The following is a 22,582-nucleotide window of genomic DNA, read 5'->3' on the forward strand; positions in this document are numbered from 1 at the left end:
CAAACAAAACCAAGACCTAGACTTCCTGTGTTTTGTGTCTAACATGTAAAAACAAAACACACACACAGACCTAGACTTGCTGTGTTTTGTGTCTAACATGTAAAAACAAAACACACACACAGACCTAGACTTGCTGTGTTTTGTGTCTAACATGTAAAAACAAACAAAACCAAGACCTAGACTTGCTGTGTTTTGTGTCTAACATGTAAAAACAAAACACACACACAGACCTAGACTTGCTGTGTTTTGTGTCTAACATGTAAAAACAAACAAAACCAAGACCTAGACACATGTAAAAACAAACAAAACACACACACACACACACACACAGACCTAGACTTGCTGTGTTTTGTGTCTAACATGTAAAAACAAACAAAACACACACACACACACACACACACACAGACCTAGACTTGCTGTTTTTTGTGTCTAACATGTAAAAACAAACAAAACCAAGACCTAGACTTGCTGTGTTTTGTGTCTAACATGTAAAAACAAACAAAACACACACACACACACAGACCTAGACTTGCTGTGTTTTGTGTCTAACATGTAAAAACAAACAAAACCAAGACCTAGACTTGCTGTGTTTTGTGTCTAACATGTAAAAACAAAAACACACACACAGACCTAGACTTGCTGTGTTTTGTGTCTAACATGTAAAAACAAACAAAACACACACACACACACACACACACAGACCTAGACTTGCTGTGTTTTGTGTCTAACATGTAAAAACAAACAAAACCAAGACCTAGACTTGCTGTGTTTTGTGTCTAACATGTAAAAAACAAAACACACACACAGACCTAGACTTGCTGTGTTTTGTGTCTAACATGTAAAAACAAACAAAACACACACACACACACACACACAGACCTAGACTTGCTGTGTTTTGTGTCTAACATGTAAAAACAAACAAAACCAAGACCTAGACTTGCTGTGTTTTGTGTCTAACATGTAAAAACAAACAAAACACACACACACACACACACACAGACCTAGACTTGCTGTGTTTTGTGTCTAACATGTAAAAACAAACAAAACCAAGACCTAGACTTGCTGTGTTTTGTGTCTAACATGTAAAAACAAACAAAACCAAGACCTAGACTTGCTGTGTTTTGTGTCCAACATGTAAAAACAAACAAAACCAAGACCTAGACTTGCTGTGTTTTGTGTCTAACATGTAAAAACAAACAAAACCAAGACCTAGACTTACTGTGTTTTGTGTCTAACATGTAAAAACAAACAAAACACACACACACACACACAGACCTAGACTTGCTGTGTTTTGTGTCTAACATGTAAAAACAAACAAAACCAAGACCTAGACTTCCTGTGTTTTGTGTCTAACATGTAAAAACAAAACACACACACAGACCTAGACTTCCTGTGTTTTGTGTCTAACATGTAAAAACAAAACACACACACAGACCTAGACTTGCTGTGTTTTGTGTCTAACATGTAAAAACAAACAAAACCAAGACCTAGACTTGCTGTGTTTTGTGTCTAACATGTAAAAACAAACAAAACACACACACACACACACACAGACCTAGACTTGCTGTGTTTTGTGTCTAACATGTAAAAACAAACAAAACCAAGACCTAGACTTGCTGTGTTTTGTGTCTAACATGTAAAAACAAAACACACACACAGACCTAGACTTGCTGTGTTTTGTGTCTAACATGTAAAAACAAACAAAACACACACACACACACACACACACAGACCTAGACTTGCTGTGTTTTGTGTCTAACATGTAAAAACAAACAAAACACACACACACACACACACACACAGACCTAGACTTCCTGTGTTTTGTGTCCAACATGTAAAAACAAACAAAACACACACACACACACACACACAGACCTAGACTTGCTGTGTTTTGTGTCTAACATGTAAAAACAAACAAAACCAAGACCTAGACTTGCTGTGTTTTGTGTCTAACATGTAAAAACAAACAAAACCAAGACCTAGACAACATGTAAAAACACACAAAACAAGACCTAGACTTGCTGTGTTTTGTGTCTAACATGTAAAAACAAACAAAACCAAGACCTAGACTTACTGTGTTTTGTGTCTAACATGTAAAAACAAACAAAACACACACACAGACCTAGACTTGCTGTGTTTTGTGTCTAACATGTAAAAACAAACAAAACCAAGACCTAGACTTACTGTGTTTTGTGTCTAACATGTAAAAACAAACACACACACACACACACACACACAGACCTAGACTTGCTGTGTTTTGTGTCTAACATGTAAAAACAAACAAAACACACACACACACACACACAGACCTAGACTTGCTGTTTTTTGTGTCTAACATGTAAAAACAAACAAAACCAAGACCTAGACTTGCTGTGTTTTGTGTCTAACATGTAAAAACAAACAAAACACACACACACACACACACAGACCTAGACTTGCTGTGTTTTGTGTCTAACATGTAAAAACAAACAAAACCTAGACTTGCTGTGTTTTGTGTCTAACATGTAAAAACAAACAAAACACACACACACACACACACAGACCTAGACTTGCTGTGTTTTGTGTCTAACATGTAAAAACAAACAAAACACACACACACACACACACACAGACCTAGACTTGCTGTGTTTTGTGTCTAACATGTAAAAACAAACAAAACCAAGACCTAGACTTGCTGTGTTTTGTGTCTAACATGTAAAAACAAAACAAACAAACACACACACACAGACTTGCTGTGTTTTGTGTCTAACACACAAACAAGACCTAGACTTGCTGTGTTTTGTGTCTAACATGTAAAAACAAACAAAACCAAGACCTAGACATGTAAAAACAAACAAAACCAAGACCTAGACTTGCTGTGTTTTGTGTCTAACATGTAAAAACAAACAAACACACAAAAACAAACCTAGACTTGCTGTGTTTTGTGTCTAAAACAAAACCAAGACCTAGACTTGCTGTGTTTTGTGTCTAACATGTAAAAACAACACAACACACCACAGACCTAGACTTGCTGTGTTTTGTGTCTAACATGTAAAAACAAACAAAACCAAGACCTAGACTTGCTGTGTTTTATGACCTAGACTTGCTGTGTTTTGTGTCTAACATGTAAAACATGTAAAAAAAAACACACACACACACACACCACAGACCTAGACTTGCTGTGTTTTGTGTCTAACATGTAAAAACAAACAAAACCAAGACCTAGACTTGCTGTGTTTTGTGTCTAACATGTAAAAACAAACAAAACCAAACTAGACTAACATGTAAAAACAAACAAAACCAAGAAACTAACATGTAAAAACAAAACACACACAAACAACATGTAAAACCTAGACCTTGCTGTGTTTTGTGTCTAACATGTAAAAAAAACAAAACAAACCAAGACCTAGACTTGCTGTGTTTTGTGTCTAACATGTAAAAAAAACAAAACAAAAAACAAACCTAGACTTGCTGTGTTTTGTGTCTAACATGTAAAAACAAACAAAACCAAGACCTAGACTTGCTGTGTTTTGTGTCTAACATGTCTAACAAACAAAAACAACAAAACCACAGACCTAGACTTGCTGTGTTTTGTGTCTAACATGTAAAAACAAACAAAACCAAGACCTAGACTTGCTGTGTTTTGTGTCTAACAACACAACACACACACACACACACAGACCTAGACTTGCTGTGTTTTGTGTCTAACATGTAAAAACAAACAAAACCAAGACCTAGACTTGCTGTGTTTTATGTCTAACATGTAAAAACAAACAAAACCAAGACCTAGACTTGCTGTGTTTTGTGTCTAACATGTAAAAACAAACAAAACACAAATAAAACACACACACACACACACACACACACACACACAGAGAGACACACACACACACACACACACACACACACACAGACACACACACACACACACACTACCCATATACAATCATGTTTATTGTAATACAGCAAGTGATATATTCATCCAGACACACACACACACACACTACTCATGTGCTCACAATCATCTTTAGAGAGTGATATATTCACACACACACACATGCACACTACTACATGCACGCAATCATCTTTACAAAGAGTGATATATTTACACTGACATACACTACTCACATGCACACAATCATCTTTACAGTAAGTGATATTTTATTATTAATGTAATGCACTGAACATACTAGGCACAGGAACATTTGCCTAGTAGGCACTGAGGGTTAAAACAAACGGGGTTACTGGAAACCTTTTATCAAAGAACTTTTGGGGTGGTTCTATGTCCAGAATTCCCCCAAAAATCTGTCCCCCTATATCACTGCACCTGTATTGTACGCATAATCTATTAAAAGGTATCTCACTAACATGAACACTGTAGGCAAACAATTTACTTAAATGGTGTTCTATTTATGCGATTTGTCGCACTGACTTGTCATATCTGATTTGTTGTGAGAAATAGGACATATGACTACTTGTTTTTCTCACAGTACGATTAGATTGCCTGCAACAAGTCAGTGTGACTAATCACTTAATGAGAATGCCCCTTTAACCACACTACTGCTTATAAATTTTAATGGAATGCCGAAGTGAGGATGAGTAAACTAATTTACATGTAACTGGATGTCTGAATCCGCGAAATATCATCTGTGTCCGTTCTGTGATGAAGAAACGAGGCTAGTCACTTCATCGACATCATCCGACAGCGTTTCTGAATCGGCGTCCGTGCTGTTGTGGAAAACAAACTTTTTGATCGTCTTTTTGACTGCGTCGCGTGTCACAGCAGCCTGCTTCTTACGAACGTTCACATAGGCACACGTCAAATACATGTTGAGAATGAGACTCAGACATGACACGATGCTCAACACCACCACACCAACCAAACACTTGCTGAAATTTTATGGAGCAAAACAAAGTAAATTAAATATTTTACGTTTTTAAATTATCATCGAAGAGACAGAAAATGAGAGTGAACAAGACAGGGTAACCGAGACAGAGTGACAGAGAGAGTGTGTGTGTGAGAGAGAGAGAGTGTGAGTTTGACGAATGCAAATTAGCCAAGATCCCAAAGGAGCGAGGTTTGTAGGAGTAGTTTCCTGGGGTATGCTTCCCGGAACATTTTAAAATAAAGATGCTCAGAGACACCTTTTCAGGGCAGTTTAGTGTTACTAATTATGAATTCACGAGAGGAAAAAAATCTAGAGAGAGAGAGAGAGATATGCACAAAGAGGTGATGGGAGTAAAATCAAGGTGAGATGAAGACCATTCCTGAAACGGTGCTAGGTGCACAGTCATATGTGGATTCAAATAAAATGTATTAAATATTTGTATTGCAAGGTGATAAATTTCTAGCTCTCCTAAAACTTTCCAGGTGGAGGGGTAATCACTAGCCTTTCCTGGCAAAGACTGAGTGGGTAAAATGACGGGCGGTGGGATGGATAGATTGATGGATGGATGGATAGACAGATGGATGGACAGATGTATGGATGGAAGGACGTATGGTTGGATAGTAAATACATAGCAGGAGACAGAGATTATTGTACTTACTTGTACTGGTCAGCCTGATCGACAACAAGATTCCTCTTCTTAATCACCTGTCGAGTGACACACTCACTGGCTGTGTACAAAAAAATATCAATCATCAGTACTAAATATAACCTTATGTTTATTACATGTTATTCTTTGAGTAATTCTTTTGTTTGGGTTTTGATTTTGTTTCTTTATTTTAAAATTAAAAAAAAAATCCACTGGTAATGTTAGGACTTACTCACATACTTATGCCCGTCATCTCTTCTGGGGCATAGGCCATTGACTACAGTTTTCTAGAGTTGTCTGTCCTGGACTCCAGGTGTATCCTGTAATGTTAGGACTGTGGATTCCTAATTCACTACCTTACAAAACAGGTGCTCAAACACCTTTTCAGGATCCTGTAATATTTTCTGGATTCTTTGCACAATGTCTTTGTATACACCCATCTTTCACAGATCTTATTTAATATTATGGTATGGCGTTGTCCATCTATCCATCTGTCCTTACATCTGTACGTCCATCTGTAAACATTTTGTTTCTGTAGCATATCTTCCTTATATAATTATATAATTTAATTTCTGTTACAGTCATTACAACATACCGTCATCCCATTCGTCTAGACGTACATGTAGCTATGGTTTGTTCATTTTTCAATGAACGTAAAAATTAAGTCGTCAGGGAATGTCATATCTATTGACATCATTTTATATGGGCAAGTTGTCTTATTGAGCGTTATTGTTTATGAATAAAAAAATAATTCAACATTAAGTATGATGTTTTAGTGTTATTATTAGCCTGTATGATTCAAATTTAATTATAAGTACTGTCTGTTATTTCTTTTACGTTCATCTGAGTATGTTCATATGAGAATTACTTCGCCGATTCATACAGTTTGCAGATGATTTGTTTTGTTCATACCCCGATGAACATAAAAGAAATAACAGACAATCCGTAAATAATTTAACATTTAATAACAACATATCCAATACTTATTTACTGTTTAATAGTTTTATCCCAAGCATGCAATCTTATGCCACAATGGCAATACAAACACAGCCATATGACCAATTCTAACCTACAATTCGAGATCATAAGTACAAATTGTATTACATTCTATTGTAAAAAAAAATTCCACTGTGAGGAGTAAGAAGCAGAGGTGATATTATGATTTGCAATGACTTTTAATAAAAAAAATCATAGTTTTCCAGATTTTCCAGATATAAGTTTTTAAATCTCAAATTCCATGACTTTCCAAGTTTTCCAAGATGCATGCTAAAAAATCTGACAGACGTGTCTGAATGTTCAATGGCTGTCAAATGGTTGACTGATGAACCACAATGTCAAGTCAATGAAAAACTGCACTGAACTGAGTTAATTATGCTGCATATGGTAAATCTTTGAACAGAAGCTGACATAATTTGATGTAAAAGTGACATGCATATATTAGTGGAATAATTACCTTGTTTTAAAACAGCATAATGTGTACCATTGTCACATGACCCATTGACATGATCACAAAAACAGCTCTCTTCACATAAACACACACTTTTACATCTAGCGCCAAAGAAACCATATGGACAAACTGAAAGGGAACAATTACAAACAGATATTAAAATCTGAAAACAAAAATTCAATAATTCATGCCAACCAATCTACTACTACTATTAAAGGGACTATCTTTCTTTTGCTGTCATTAAAACAGACCAAGGGGTTGGACGTAACACAGTGGTAAAGCGTTCGCTCGATGCCACGTCGGTGTGGGATCGATCCTCGTCGGTGTGCCCACTGGGCTATTTCTTGTTCTAGCCAGTGCACCACAACTGGTATATCAAAGGCCGTGGTATGTACTACCCTGTCTGTTGGATGGTGCATATAAAAGATCCCTTGCTGCTAATCGAAAAGAGTAGCCCATGAAGTGGAGACAGCTGGTTTCCTCTCTCAATATCTGTGTGGTCCGTAACCATATATCTGACACCATATAACCGAAAATAAAATGTTTTGAGTGCGTCGTTAAATAAAATAGTTCCTTCTTCTTTTAAAACAGGGATAAATATACTCAAATGCAATTCATCTGGGCAATAATAATAAAATAAAAGAGTAAAAGTTTCAAATAAAAAGTATTATGTGGAATTGCCTTTGACTCATTTAAAAATTTTGTTCGACAGTTAATAAATTTGTTTATTGTTACACATAAAAGTGCAGGTAAAAATCCATATTGAGCTACAAGCATTAGGCCTTTGACATCCCTGTTATGGGGTATTGGATGGGTTGGAAAAGTTCCTTCAAGCATGTAAATCATTCCAAACATCTATTTGGTCCACAAAGGAAATGACGCCCAGTTTAACAACACCTCAGTACATTTTAAACTAAGGCCACTTGGTGTCTTAACATATTGTTATGTTGACACTTGATCAATAGAAAGAGACAAAACCTGCTGCCTCCTCAAAGGCTACTGCTATTAAAAAAGAAATAAGGCATATGTTGTTTTTGCTGATACATACATGGCCTTTGATGTACCAAGGGCTGGGAGTTAGCTCTGTCGGTCGAGTGCTTGCTTGAGTTGCTTGTGTCGCATGTTGGAACCGCCTCCATGGATCCATTCAACCAATATGATTTTTTTCTCGTTCCAACCAGTGCACAACAACTGGTCAAAGGCTGTGGTATGTGCTTTCCTGTCTTTGGAAAAGTGCATTAAAAAACATGTAGCGGGTTTCCTCTGATGACTATGTGTCAGAATTACCAAATGTTTGACATCCAATCAATAGCCGATGATCAATTAATCATTGTGGTCTAGTGGTGTTGTTGAACAAAACAAACCTTTTTTTTATATATATACCAGAAAATAAGTTCACTAAGGGTAATCAAGCCTACAATTCATCGCACTCCTGTCAACGGTTGTTACCACTGAGCTATGACCTTTAGAGATTATTATACAAGCTTGTGTGTTGTACCAATTTTACGAAACGAGTGTCAGGATTTTTGCGAGGGTAATATGTGAATCCCGGCACAAGTTTTCAGGGCTCGAACTTAAGAATTTGTCTCCCATGGCAATTTTTTTTAAAGAATTGCCATGGGTGAAACAGTCCACCGATAGCAATTTTGAGCTTGCCTATGGCAATTTTTTTAAAAGTGACATTGCAGAAAATAAACCTGACTGAAAGGCTATCTTGTTATTTGTAGACATCTTTTAAATGTGCAAATGTTAAATATTGGCAGATAATGTCCACCAGTTGTACACATTTCACCATTGTTCAGGAGCTTTATCGACGGCACAAAAGTGCTATTGGTGATACTCTCTACCCACGGCAATTTGTATCTCAACGACGGCAATTGCCGTCGGTGCCGCCGTTAAGTTCGAGCCCTGAGTTTTGTCAAATCAGTACGACTCACACACTAGTGTAATAATTTCTTTATTATCCATATTTCTATAGTTATTTTTTTATGAATAAAAAAAAAGACCATCTCAAAATGTTTCCACCACAACTAGAAGGAGACAACGAAAAGACATCATATTTCACATGAACAGTCTGAGCTAGGACAGAAGCAACGTCTCTTGCCAAAATGATGTCATTACACTTGTTATTACATGTGTGCTTTGTATGATTTTATTGACTTGGTTATGTTGAACCATGTGGGTAATAAGCCACTTTATAAAAATATCTTGGTACATAACAAAGTGATACGTCCCACTTGGCGTTATGCCAAGTGGGACATTACACTTGGACATCATCGATTGGCACACTACAACCTTACAGGAACGACAACCAAATGAATTGAGTGATATAAATTAAGATCGATTATGGGTAATAAATGGGATATTAAATGCGCTACCATTTCATATCATGTTTATGTCCCTCGTGAAATAATTTCCATTGTCACTCACTAAAACTCGTGACAACTGAAAATTATTTCACTCAGGACATAAACATGAGACTAAATGGAAGCTTGTTTAATATCCTATAAATATGGTGCACAGAGGCCAGAATGGTTTCAAAGCGCTGTATTTCCTTACTTGACTGACAGAACTGCCCCGTGTATCCCGCCCTGCACGTGCAGCTTCCACTGACAGTGTCACAGACACCTCCGTTCTGACATGCACACTGCTGGGAACAATCCTGACCGAACCTCAACACGGGACACGCGAGGGAACAGTTGTTACCATGCCAACCAGGATCACATAAACACCCATCTGAAATAAATATAAGTAAACATAAATATAACACAATCAGGGTTCATACACTTAAAGGAAGTCAAAATTCAAGGGTTTTTCAAGCACTTTCCAGGTCAACTTTACCAAAATTCCAGGACCTTACCGAGTTTCCACAGGTCGTTAAACACGCAAGTGCCAACCATCTTTGTGGGTTTACAATAGATTCATTAACTTAACACACTCCCTGAACTTGCTAAATACCCAGCGGCAAAAAGTGACAAACTTTCTTTTCCAATATGGCGACGCTGTCGCTTGGATCTCGTGGCCGCGTGATCATCGCATCGCAAGATAAAAAACAACAAACATTCACACGTCAACTGAGCCGGTAAACATTGGCATTTGATTGTGCCGCGGAAATGAAACAAATAATTTAATTACATGTTAAATAAAGTAAATAAAGCCTCCGTTTTAGGCGTTTATATTTTATTTGACATCAAATTATCATTTTCAAGGGTTTTCCAGACCGCAAGATGATTTTCAAGGGTATTCAAGCACTGGAATACATTAGTTTATTTTTAAGGGTTTTCAAGGGTTTTCCAGGCGCGTACGAACCCTGCACAATGCTGGATTACACAAAAAACAACTATTCTTTCACAGGGTTTGTATATACAAGAACACACAAAAATACAAGAATATTCAGAACTTTTAAAATTGCAAGAAAGACGGTTTGTTTCGCACATTGCTTGCACATGTCTAATTTTGCATAATCAATTTTTTGTTCTGGCATTAAATTTCGAACATCAATGACAGGTTATGGCAAATTTGTTTTTGACTTGATGGTTTACTCAGATTTTGAATTCTCAGAGGCCTGCTATTCAAGACTCTCACAATCATAAAATTCCAAACTATTTTAAGAATCCATCTCTGTGGCAGCCTCATTTAGACAGTGAACCGGCAATACTTTTCCCTTATTCCGGCAATACTTTTCACTTATTCCGGCAATACTTATCCCTTATTCAGGCAATACTTTTCCTCTATTCCGGAAATACGTTTAATTTTTAAGTGTCCTCTTGACAATGTGTCAAGTCACAAAGTTCTATTACCTAGGCTCGATAAACGTGTTTAAGTTGAACTACTTAAAATATCTAAACACTGTGTACCAAGGCCTAATTATTCATCAGTGGTTCAAATATGAGAGCCTTGAACTACACTCAAATAAACTAGGTTTACAAAGAACCATCGATCATGTCAGAAACCACGCAAAATCATTCACTTCAAAACAATTTTGAGCAGAGGTGGGGTGGGGGGTGGGTAACTATTTCACCCTCTACTGTGATAAATAGAAAACAGAAAGCTATTATAATTTTTTTAATGATTTCTGATGTGTGATGTTCAGTATATGTACAAACACACAAACAGATGAACACATGACTGACTGACTGACTGACTGACTGACTGACTGACTGAATGAATGAATGAATAAAAACAGTTAATGAAAGAATGATGAATAAATGAATACAAGAATGAGTAATTATTGGATGAATGTCAAACTATGGTTGCAACATATAGAAAAGGCAATCTATGTTTTACCAGAACAATTGAATGAACAAGAAGAAGAAAAAACAATATTATTAATTTTCTTGTGATATTTGAATAAATCATTGTCCCTGTGTGTCACAATTAACAAGGTCTCACCTTTCTTGCAGTGTCCACGTCTACTACAGTTATCAGGACAAGACAGGACATTACATTCCGGCCCCGACCAGTACCCCGAACAGACGCACTGTCCCCGCTGGCAGACGCCATGATGTGAGCAGTGTGGGGGTTCACATGCCGGTTCATGGACACACACGATGGTCGACACGTTGCGCGCACAGTTAAACATCTTGTCTTCACTAGAACAGAGTTCATGAATGAATGAATGAATGAATGAATACATTAATACAAGAGTGGTTAATTATTGGGTGTATGTTAAACTATTATGGTTGCAACATTTAAAAAGGCTATCTATGTTTTACCAGAACAATATACATGTAATGAACAAGATTTGTATAGAGCCATAGGCGGAAAAAATTACTGTTATTTGTATGTAATAATTCACAACACTGCGTAATCTTTCATGTATTCTTATCTGGGTTGATTTTCACTTGTAACAATTTTACATCTTTCTTCATTTATTACAAAAAACCCACCAAAACACTTTAAATTGCAAATGTTTACCCTCTATGATACAGCAATATTATGGTATTATTAAATTATGCAACCTTACATTAAAGAAAAAAAAGAGAGAAAGAAATGAAGAAAAAATAAATGAAATGAAGAAGGAAAGAAAAAAGTGATATTAAATTTATAATGTTTGGCACACACCTACCAATTAAAGCTGACTCAAATGTCTAGTCAGGGCAAAACTGGAGATTACACGCGATTGTCGCATCTTTGCCCTGCAAACATGTACCGATTAACGCTGACTCAACTGTTGAGTCAGCGTTAATTGGTAGGTGTGAGCCAAGCATAAATAGCTTATATAAAGAAAGAGAAAAAAAAAGAGAAAAGAAAGAAAAAAAGAAAAAAGGAAAGAAACAAAGAAATAAAAAAAAGAATGAAACAAAGAAAAAAAGAAGAAAGAAAAAAGAAAGAAAGAAAAACAAATGGAAGTTATGTGGCTGGACCCACCACTTGTCTGTGGGGTAGTTGATCACAGTCTGGTTGACGACCATGGTGGACGAACCTCCCCCATCCAGGTTGATCGCATTCACTAAACCATAGTCAAGAAGAATATCGGCAAACTCCCACAGACTGACACTGGAATAAACATAAGAGATTACTTACACTAACTTAACAAATAAAATATGAATTAAAATAGACTAGTATGACAAATAATGTAAAATCATGATGATAGACTGACACGAAAATAAAAATAAAATATTAATTAAAATAGACTAGTATGACAAATAATGTAAAATCATGATGATAGACTGACACGAAAATAAAATATATATATCAATTAAAATAGACTAGTATTATCGACAAATAATGTAAAATCGTGATTATCAACCGACACAAAAATTTAAATAAAATATTAATTAAAATAGACTAGAAGCTCAAATATGTTTTGAATTCCAATGATGCCACTTTGATTCTTCCACTTTTAGAATTACGAAAAATGTTCAAAGTAAAATTGCTATTGGAATTTTATTTCTTTAATGCATCCGACTGTGTTTAAAAACATGATGTAATTTAAAAAGTTGTAAAGTGAAATTATAGTAAGATATTTAATATTTATTGCATACAAAGTTGAAACAATAGTGTCCTGTCAATATTTATGGTTTTCATTTTGGTATTTTCACTCATACATGTACCTACAATTACATTCATGTTCATACCAACTCGGTTAATTCCACTCCATGAAATAAACATTTTATTTGACAACAATACATAAATATCTTCCATATACCATGCAGTGTTATATTTACACTGCATTAGTTACAATCTTGCCTTCAACCTGGATAATGAAAACATATCTGTATTTGTCATGACCAATGAATACAGTTTTTATTGGACAACAACACATAAATATCTTCCATATACCATGCAGTGTTATATTTACCCTGCATTAGTTCCAGTCTTGCCTTCAACCTGGATAATCAAAACATGTCCGTGTTTGTCGTGACCAATGGCAGTCCGGGATGACCTCACGTCCACAAATTGTTTCAAAGTTCCTAAAAGAACAACAAATTACATCAGTTAGACGACTGAGAGGAAAATTATATAAGTGAAAAATCTATAGTTGAATACACAATCACAAACATGCATGTATAAATAATGTGAGCATGAAAAATGTTTAAAATTTAGACTAGTTACATATTTCTATGACCGATTTGTCCTAGCACAAGGTCTTTTCACCATTAACAAGAACATTGTTACTTGATTAGGATATCACTTTATGCTAATCAGCTATATTAACAACAGTGAACAAAGCAGTATTCAACAAATGTTTTAAAATGTCACTAGACCTCACAAAAGCTTTGGCTAGTGCCCTGTGTCTTAAAGTTTGTTTTGTTTAACGACACCTCTAGAGAACATTGATTAATTAATCATTGGCTATGGAATGTCAAACTGTGATTCGTATTCATCAGAGAAAACCTCAGCAAGGGATCTTTTTATATGCACTTTCCCACAGATAGAAAAGCACATACCACAGCCTTTGGCCAGTTGTGGTGCACTGGTTGGAATGAGAAAAACTTCAATCAGTTGAATGGATCCACCGATGTGGTTCAATCCTATGATGAGAGCAACTCAAGTGAGCACTCAACTGACTGAGCTAAATCCTGCCCGCCCTATGTCTTAAAGTCATACAGTTAATAGTTTCCACTAGCCCAGAACAATCATTCACTATCCACGACCGAGGGCTATTGGACTTGTCAAACCCTGCAACCCTGTCTACACTGGATTCAAGGTGGATTGATGAAAAGTACTGGAGTACATACGGAGTTCCAGATTAGACAGAAGTCATCTAAGCTATTGTCACTGAACGGTACATTGAGATAGGGCCAGTTTACACAGAAATCCAGATTATACAGAAAGAAAGAAAGAAATGTTTTATTTAATGACGCACTCAACACATTGTATTTACAGTTATATGGCATCAGACAAATGGTTACGGACCACACAGATATTGAGAGAGGAACCCTGCTGTCGCCACTTCATGGGCTACTCTTTTCGATTAGCAGCAAGGGATCTTTTATATGTACCATCCCACAGACAGGGTAGTACATACCACAGCCTTTGATATACCAGTCATGGTGTACTGGCTGGAACGAGAAATAGCCCAATGGGCCCACCAATGGGGATCGATCCCAGACCGAATATTGTCTGTTAACATAAACAAATTAATGTTTCACGATTAGTGTAGAGAAACTATTAAAATTGTATCACCAGTCAACCATTATTCATCAATCAACGTATACAGATGGCAAGAATATATATGTATTTTAAACTTAGGAAGGATTTGAATTATTGTAACCACTGAAAGGAGCAGACCCTAGTTTCAGCCAGTAAAAATGGACACTAAGTTTAGTTAATCTACAAACCTGCAACACACATTTGGATACGGTTATAACAGAAAGAAGCTAAAGTCTGTGATGTTTAAACAGGGAAATACCATCTAGAAATAACTAGAACTCGTCTCGATAACCATTACTTCTCAGACAAACGTTCGTTATTAGAATTACGAAAAATGCATTTTTTGGCATTACAAAAACCTGGATGACCAGAACGACTTCAGGTGTATGAAAATGAAAATTCTAAATAATAAAATATAAGAACATCTAATTTAAATTATTAAAAACAGCTTTAATAGTGAAAAATAAATTGTGGTGTTTAAAAACTAGGGTCTGTCACTTTTAACTAACATGATCACTGGAAACGAACATACAAATTTCACTACTCATGCCCTGAAATCACAAGATCTATGAATGTGTTATTTAGTGTATTAAAAGTTTCTCAAACTGAAGGTAGTTGTCACTCAAAGATATAAATATCAATAAAATTACAAATCAAGTATTTCTTACCCGTCTCCTCTGTATCTGAACACTCAAACTTCAGACTCTCTTTGACATATTTCTCCCCGTCTCTTAGCAACCAGATCACTCCACCCACCAGCTGAGTAAAGTGCTGAGTCAGCAGATCTATCTCTGATAAATATCTTTAAAAATAAAATAATAATAAGCCTAATGTCGATGACAGTCACTTTTCGGACCCTTGTTTTGGCTTTGTACACAATAAATAAAACATATCCAAAGGTAATTTTTTGATATGATATATCTGATAAAAGGTACTTTTTATTTCTTTCATCTTTTAAAACTCAAATTAATATTTTGTCCAGAATTATGAAAAATAAAAAAATACCGACCTGTAAACAGCATTGTTTGCTTGTTCTAGAAATTTGCCAGGGGTCAAGGTTAATAGACCAGTTTTTATTTACATGTGGCGAAGCATTGTAATAATACAGCTAATTTGAATGACTTCAGTATTCCAATGATGTCACTTTGCATTTCCTTACAATAACCATAACTGGGTTCATGATGTTTCCATTTTAAAAATGTTGAAAAAATTTCAATGCATAATAGCTATTGAACCTTTTTTTGTTTGAACATTACTAATGCACCTGAATGTCTTTGAAGAAATCTTGTGATTAAAAAATTGTACCTTTTACAAGTGAAATTACAGTAAGATATGCTATATTTATTGTGTATGAAGCCAAAACAAGGATGTGAAAAGTGACAGCTGTCGACCTTAGTTCAGAATCTCTAGTGTTTAGAGATAAATTTACAGTTAAAGTTTGTCTTGTTTAACAACACTACTACTAGAACAGATTGGTTTATTAATCATCATCTATTGAATGTCAGTAGCAAGGGATCTTTTATATGCACTATCCAACAGACAGGATAGCACATACCATGGCCTTTGATATATCAGTTGTGGTGCACTGGATGGAATGAGAAATAGCCCAATGGGGCCACCGATAGGTTCTGATTCCAAATGGACCACGCATCAAGCGAGCGCCTTTACCACTGGGCTACATCCCGCCCCTCGTGTTTAGAGACGTGCAGTATACTGACATATGAATGAGAAGGTAAATAAAACATATTTCGATACACATTACCTATGCTTGTTGATTTCTATTATAGTCAGTTGTTAGTAGTAAACATTGCTCTCTTGGTTTCAATTAGTTTGATTTCTTTATCTATATTTGTAAGAATAAAAAATGCTTTGGTTGACATCACTTATACTTTTAGTATACTGAGGTAATTAAATAAATTTCTACAAATTATCACAATATAGATCCCTACACTAGCAACATTGAAAACTGAGCTACAATAGTATAACAGACACAACTGAACCTTCAGGTAAAAAGCATGTTAAAATAGTTTATATAAATAAAATATACTTAATCAATGTACAAGATTTAATGATATCGGATAACATATGAGAGAATTTGTTCAATACTGACGCCCAATTTGCTATCACAGTTCCATAGATTGCTACACAATATTAAAATATTTAAATTAATCAGCAACTGTCACTAATAATGCAAAATTTTAGCAAAAACATGTTCCCCTATAACATACATACGAAACTCTGTACACAATGTTTTAATAGAAACATACCCAACAAATATGTAACCATCTCTGGTAATTCCAAAATGAGCATTCTGAATTCCTCCCGAATCCTGGATGAGATGGCCGTTACTGAAGATGTTACCTGTAAATAAAAATACCTCAGTGTTATAGGTGTGTATGTGGAGGTGTAGATGAGTGGATGGATGGAGATGAGTGGATGGATGGATGGATGGATAGATGGATGGGTGGGTTGCTGGGTTTGGTTGGATGGATGGATGGCTGGCTGGCTGACTGGCTGGCTGGCTGGCTGGCTGGCTGGCTGAATCAGGTTTGAATGGCTGGCTGGCTGGCTCGCTGGATGATAGCTCGCTCGCTCGCTGGCTGGCTGGCTGGCTGGCTGGGTGGGTGGATGAATGGACGGTTTGGTGGGTTTCGATGGATGGATGAATGGCATAGATGGGTGGGTGGATGGGCGAATGGACAAATGGACAGATGGATGGATGGATGGGTGGATGGATGGGTGGGTGGATGGGTGGGTGGATGGATGGGTGGGTTGGGTTTGGATGGATGGATGGATGGATGGGTGGGTTGGGTTTTAATGGATGGATGGACGGACGGACGGACGGATGGATGGAAGGATGGAAGGATGGAAGGAAGTATGGATGGATGGATGGATGGATGGATGGATGGATGGGTGGGTTGGGTTTGAATGGATGGATGGATGGGTGGGTTGGGTTTGAATGGATGGATGGGTGGGTGGGTTGGGTTTGAATAGGTGGATGGATGGATGGATGGATGGGTGGGTTGGGTTTGAATGGATGGATGGAAGGATGGATGGATGCATGAGTTGTTGGATGGTTGAATGGAAGGATGATGGGCAGATAGATGGGTGGATAGATGGGTGGGTCGATGGGTGGATGGGCTAATGAACAATGGACAAATGGATGGATGGATGGATGGGTGGGTGGGGTTGGGTTTGAATGGATGGATGGATGGATAAGTGGGTGGGTGAGTTGGGTTTGAATGGATGGATGGATGGATGGATGGATGCGTGAGTTGTTGGATGGATGAATGGAAGGATGATGGGCAGATAGATGGGTGGATAGATGGGTGGGTGGATGGGCTAATGAACAATGGGCGAATGGACAAATGGATGGATGGATGGATGGATGGATGGATGGATGGATGGACGGACGGATGGACAGATAGACAGGTGGACAGATGGATGGATAGATGGGTGGATGAATGGATAAATTGATCAATGGATGAATGGATAAATTATATAAATGGATTGATGGATGGCTAGATGGATGGCTAGATGGATGGTTCAGGGTTTGAAATAGAAAGTAAAATATGGCCTGCTGTTATTTTGTAAAACAGCCAGTGAAACGAAAAATGTCTTGCTAATAAAAAATATGGCCTTCTGGAAATAAGGCAGCATGTGGTGAGTGGAGGGCTTGAGCCAAGAGTGTAGAAAATAAGGATCTCTGAGAGTGTTATAAAATTAAAATGTAACAGAATCACGTGCTCAGCCTCAGCTAAACAGAAGATGAGATAACCATACATGGAAAAATTACTTGCAATTTTTGGTACTTTTTGAAGGAGAATTTTGATTTCACCCGCTAGGTCCAAAAATGGCTTGTGTTTCACTTTTCACAGGCCCTATTTCGGACCACGTGGTTGGATCCAGGATGCACCAATAGATGAAAGAGAATAACAATTCAGCATTATAATGTGCAGCATCTGCTATCCCTTTCAGATTTATACTAACACGTACTACATATTTTAATAACACTTCACCAATCAATCCAACAAAAACGTATCAAGTGACAGAATCAGCTTGACAATCACAGATGTTTCAAATCCACCATTTGAAGCTCGGCACCAGCTGTGACTAAACAAATGCAGTATGAGTAAATGTAGGTAGAAACAACCAAGTGGTAGCAGTAAACCATAATGCATGAGCTGCAGTGATTAACACTCCTGTGCTGAGAACACCACTGTTGTGTAGTTCTTATGGAATTCAGACCAATTTACCTGAAATTTCATATTCTCATATTCCAGTGAATAAAGCTGTATTAAAAAAAAAAAAATATGACACCAGTTTGGAAGTATATTTATCATAACGTTTCATTTTTACTTTTCTCCTTTCAATCTTGTTTTATTTCCACTTTTGTCGCTGCTCCCTTTTTTATATATTAGTATGTAGAGTATTTGTAGATTAACATTTTGTAATGATTGTTTACAATGTACTTTGTAAGGCAGTTAATTCAGGGCCCCAACCCTGACACTATCATAACATTTCTGGGGCAATAAACTATTTATTTAAAAAAAAGATGAAGAAAAGTGTAGACATGTAAAATAATTATCACTAAATAGTTAAACACTGAAAACCGATACCAGGAATTTCTTTCTACTTGAGGAAAAAGCTTTGGTTCTCTCAAATTTTATTTGAATGCTTATTTGTTTAAAGTTGTTTGGTCTTTTGTCGAAAGTTGGTAGTTTTAGAAAAACAAACACACACATTTCATTAACATCTTGACACCAAAAATGGTGAAATTAACTAATATAATTTTGCAGGTGGTGGGTATAGTTTTCACCATGAACAAAATCCATTGCAAACTGAAGATGACTATAGTGAATATGGTGGAGAGCGGAAGTGATCACTCACCTTTCCCGGTGAATATGGTGGAGAGTGGAAGTGATCACTCACCTTTCCCAGTGAATATGGTGGAGAGCGGAAGTAATCACTCACCTTTTCAGGTGAATATGGTGGAGAGCGGAAGTGATCACTCACCTTTTCAGGTGAATATGGTGGAGAGCGGAAGTGATCACTCACCTTTTCAGGTGAATATGGTGGAGAGCGGAAGTGATCACTCACCTTTTCAGGTGAATATGGTGGAGAGCGGAAGTGATCACTCACCTTTTCAGGTGAATATGGTGGAGAGGGGAAGTGATCACTCACCTTTCCTGGTGAATATGGTGGAGAGCGGAAGTGATCACTCACCTTTTCAGGTGAATATGGTGGAGAGCAGAAGTGATCACTCACCTTTCCTGGTGAATATGATGGAGAGCGGAAGTGATCACTCACCTTTTCAGGTGAATATGGTGGAGAAAGTGGAAGTGATCACTCACCTTTCCTGGTGAATATGGTGGAGAGCGGAAGTGATCACTCACCTTTCCTGGTGAAGACTGGTACAGTGAAACCTCTCAAAACCGGACCCTCTGTAAACTGGAATTCCCTCAAAACCAGACGTTTTTCATGGTCCCATTTTAAATATCTGTACAGAAGAGAACCTCTCTAAACTGGATACCTCTTACAACCAGACTTTTTACTTGGTCCAGAGGGTGTCCGGTCTAGAGGAGTTTCACTGTATATGTTAAAAACATTACCTCCCATCTCACCTTCCCCTTGATGTGTGATCATTTCTGGAAGAGTTCTTACTGAACCCACTATGTCATTTTTGTATTACCTTGTCTCAAATTGTCTTACCATGACATTCTCCGGTGTGCGTGTTGAAAAATCCAGCATTGATAGCCAGCAGACAGTTTGCTTGTCGACTGCTCTGTTTCACAGTCGCTCTCAGCCCTTCCCCCTTTCTACACGAGCCTGGGGCCAGTGGCTCTAACACCGACAACGTCCTCAGTGGGTTCCCCACCAACTCATAATGAAGGTTCACTACCCTCTTGTTCCAGGCATCACCTATGTCATGAAGTGCGTGTTTTGAGACGATGAGTGGAAAATCAATTTTGTCCGATTTGTGCGCCGGGTGCTTGGAATGTGTCACATTGCCGTATTTAAAACTCTGACACTCTCTGATATGTCGGTTTCTTCTCAATCGTGGTCCGTGATGGCCACTGTATGGAACTAGTATGTCCATACCATCAAACGAATTATATCTGTAACAAACAACAAGAATTACAATACACTGAATTAAATGTCTTGCCTACCATAAGCATATTAGGTGTTGCTGACATTTGCCTGAATTATAGATGCATGTTTAAAAAAAAATAATAATAATAATTACACCCTTTTTTAATATTAAGAAGAAAACGGAATGAAGGTTTTATTTAACAACACACTCAACACCTTTTTAATTATGGTCATATGGTGTCGGATATATGGTTATGGATCATACCCATAATGAGAGAGGAAACCTACTGCTACTACATAACAATCTTTCCTAACTGTGATATGCAGCATCCCATAGACAGGACAGTGCATATCATGGCCTTTGTTACACAAACGTGTCAGAAACACTGTTAACTTCCTGACACAATAGGATGAGTGTTTTACTTGCAGTCATTCTTATTTACGCGATCCTTTATTTCATATTTATACTTATTTTCATGCTTAGATCCAATTAGGGTTCAAGCAGATTATCCTGGAAACATACCTCAACTATCTGAGCTGTCTGACCAAAACACAAAGCTAAAATTTGTTTAACAACATCACTAGAGCACATTGATTTATTAATCATTACCTATTGGATGTCAAACATTTAGTAATTTTGACAAATAGTCTTAGAAAGGAAACCTGCTACATTTTTCCATTAGTAGCAAGGGATATTTTATATCCACCATCCCAGACAAGATAACACATACCAATTGTGATGCACTGGCTTGAATGAGAAACTGTCGGACCACAACAGTGGGTTAGTGGTTAACTAGTGCGAGAGAAGTTGGTGTAGTGGCCTTTCACCTATAGGGAACACCTATACTTTGGAAATGACTACAAGTTATTTATTTCTGAGCCGATTGTTTTCTAAATTGGACACAAAAATATTATTATTTTGTATTATTTCCAAAAAACGTTTACTTTTTTTCTTACGTCAAACAAAACTGATATTATTTACAAAAAAAACATTTTTGTAGGAGGATGGGATGGACTAAACCTATCCATTGGAGTCAATAACTTCACTCAACTTATCATGTTATGTCTGTACCAGGTTGCGAACCCAGTATCTACCTGTCTTAAGTCTAATGGCTTAACCACTACACCAACAAGACTGGTGATGCTTATTTCTTCCATTCAGTATATTATTATTATTATTATTAATATATCATGTGAGCATTACAGTCTAATACACTCACTATAATACAGTACCTGTTTTGAATGCTGTGTACTTCGCCAGTTGCCATGGTAATTCCTATCATCAAAACTATTATTGCATTCATCTCTCCAGTAAGCTTCAACAATATACATACTAGTAGTCCTGGGTTATTCAGCGTCAAAAAAAAAAAAAAAACGTCGTTCAGTATAAAACCCAGTTATCGTCTACGTTGACATCATAATGATGATCAGACGAGAAGCAAACCAGCAAGAGGCTATTGAACAGCAGCACTATTTTAGTATTTAACTTTTAAGTTTAACATAACACTGCTTAAACCTTCAAATATGGGAACTATGTCGAACGAATATTAATAAATTGACAGTTAAATTGGCAGCTGTGATAATAAAGACAATAACTCAACCGACATCGATAAGGGTATCATGACGTGACAGCTGCATAACCCGCACGCTATTTTCAACCTGACATTTTGAGGTCATCACGAGTTATCACGCCTGTCACACATCACTTCCTGGATGGGTTGTTATAAAAGTAGTATTTTATTTTGGAACGAAAGAAAGAAAGAAGTGTTTTATTTAACGACGCACTCAACACATTTTTATTTACGGTTATATGGCGTCAGACATATGGTTAAGGACCACACAGATTTTTTTAGAGGAAACCCGCTGTCGCCACATAGGCTACTCTTTTACGACAGGCAGCAAGGGATCTTTTATTTGCGCTTCCCACAG

At 37.0% G+C, this 22,582-nt stretch overlaps 1 protein-coding gene and 1 long non-coding RNA gene across 3 annotated transcripts; both read right to left on the bottom strand.

The window, feature by feature from the left end:
* Nucleotides 1–384: 384 nt before the first annotated feature.
* On the bottom strand, nt 385–1,973 carry LOC121389569. Of its 2 annotated transcripts, XR_005960089.1 has the most exons (5): nt 1,876–1,973; nt 932–1,661; nt 858–879; nt 460–523; nt 385–407 (listed from the first exon to the last, which is right to left on the bottom strand). It is a non-coding gene; the product is annotated as an uncharacterized LOC121389569 (long non-coding RNA). The 2 variants fall into 2 exon arrangements; XR_005960088.1 differs by having other exon boundaries at nt 932–1,968.
* A 1,700-nt stretch (nt 1,974–3,673) lies between these two features.
* On the bottom strand, nt 3,674–22,299 carry LOC121389573 (N-acetylglucosamine-1-phosphodiester alpha-N-acetylglucosaminidase-like). Its single transcript, XM_041521248.1, has 11 exons — nt 21,887–22,299; nt 20,273–20,679; nt 16,828–16,921; nt 15,229–15,362; nt 13,266–13,377; nt 12,332–12,460; nt 11,354–11,553; nt 9,521–9,697; nt 6,968–7,090; nt 5,527–5,596; nt 3,674–4,869 (listed from the first exon to the last, which is right to left on the bottom strand). The coding sequence occupies exons 1-11, from the start codon at nt 21,955–21,957 to the stop codon at nt 4,623–4,625; spliced, it is 1,764 nt and encodes a 587-aa protein (XP_041377182.1). The 5' UTR covers nt 21,958–22,299; the 3' UTR covers nt 3,674–4,622.
* Between the last annotated feature and the right edge of the window lie 283 nt (nt 22,300–22,582).

Source organism: Gigantopelta aegis, chromosome 14, assembly GCF_016097555.1.
Source record: "Gigantopelta aegis isolate Gae_Host chromosome 14, Gae_host_genome, whole genome shotgun sequence".
NCBI lineage: Eukaryota > Metazoa > Mollusca > Gastropoda > Neomphalida > Peltospiridae > Gigantopelta > Gigantopelta aegis.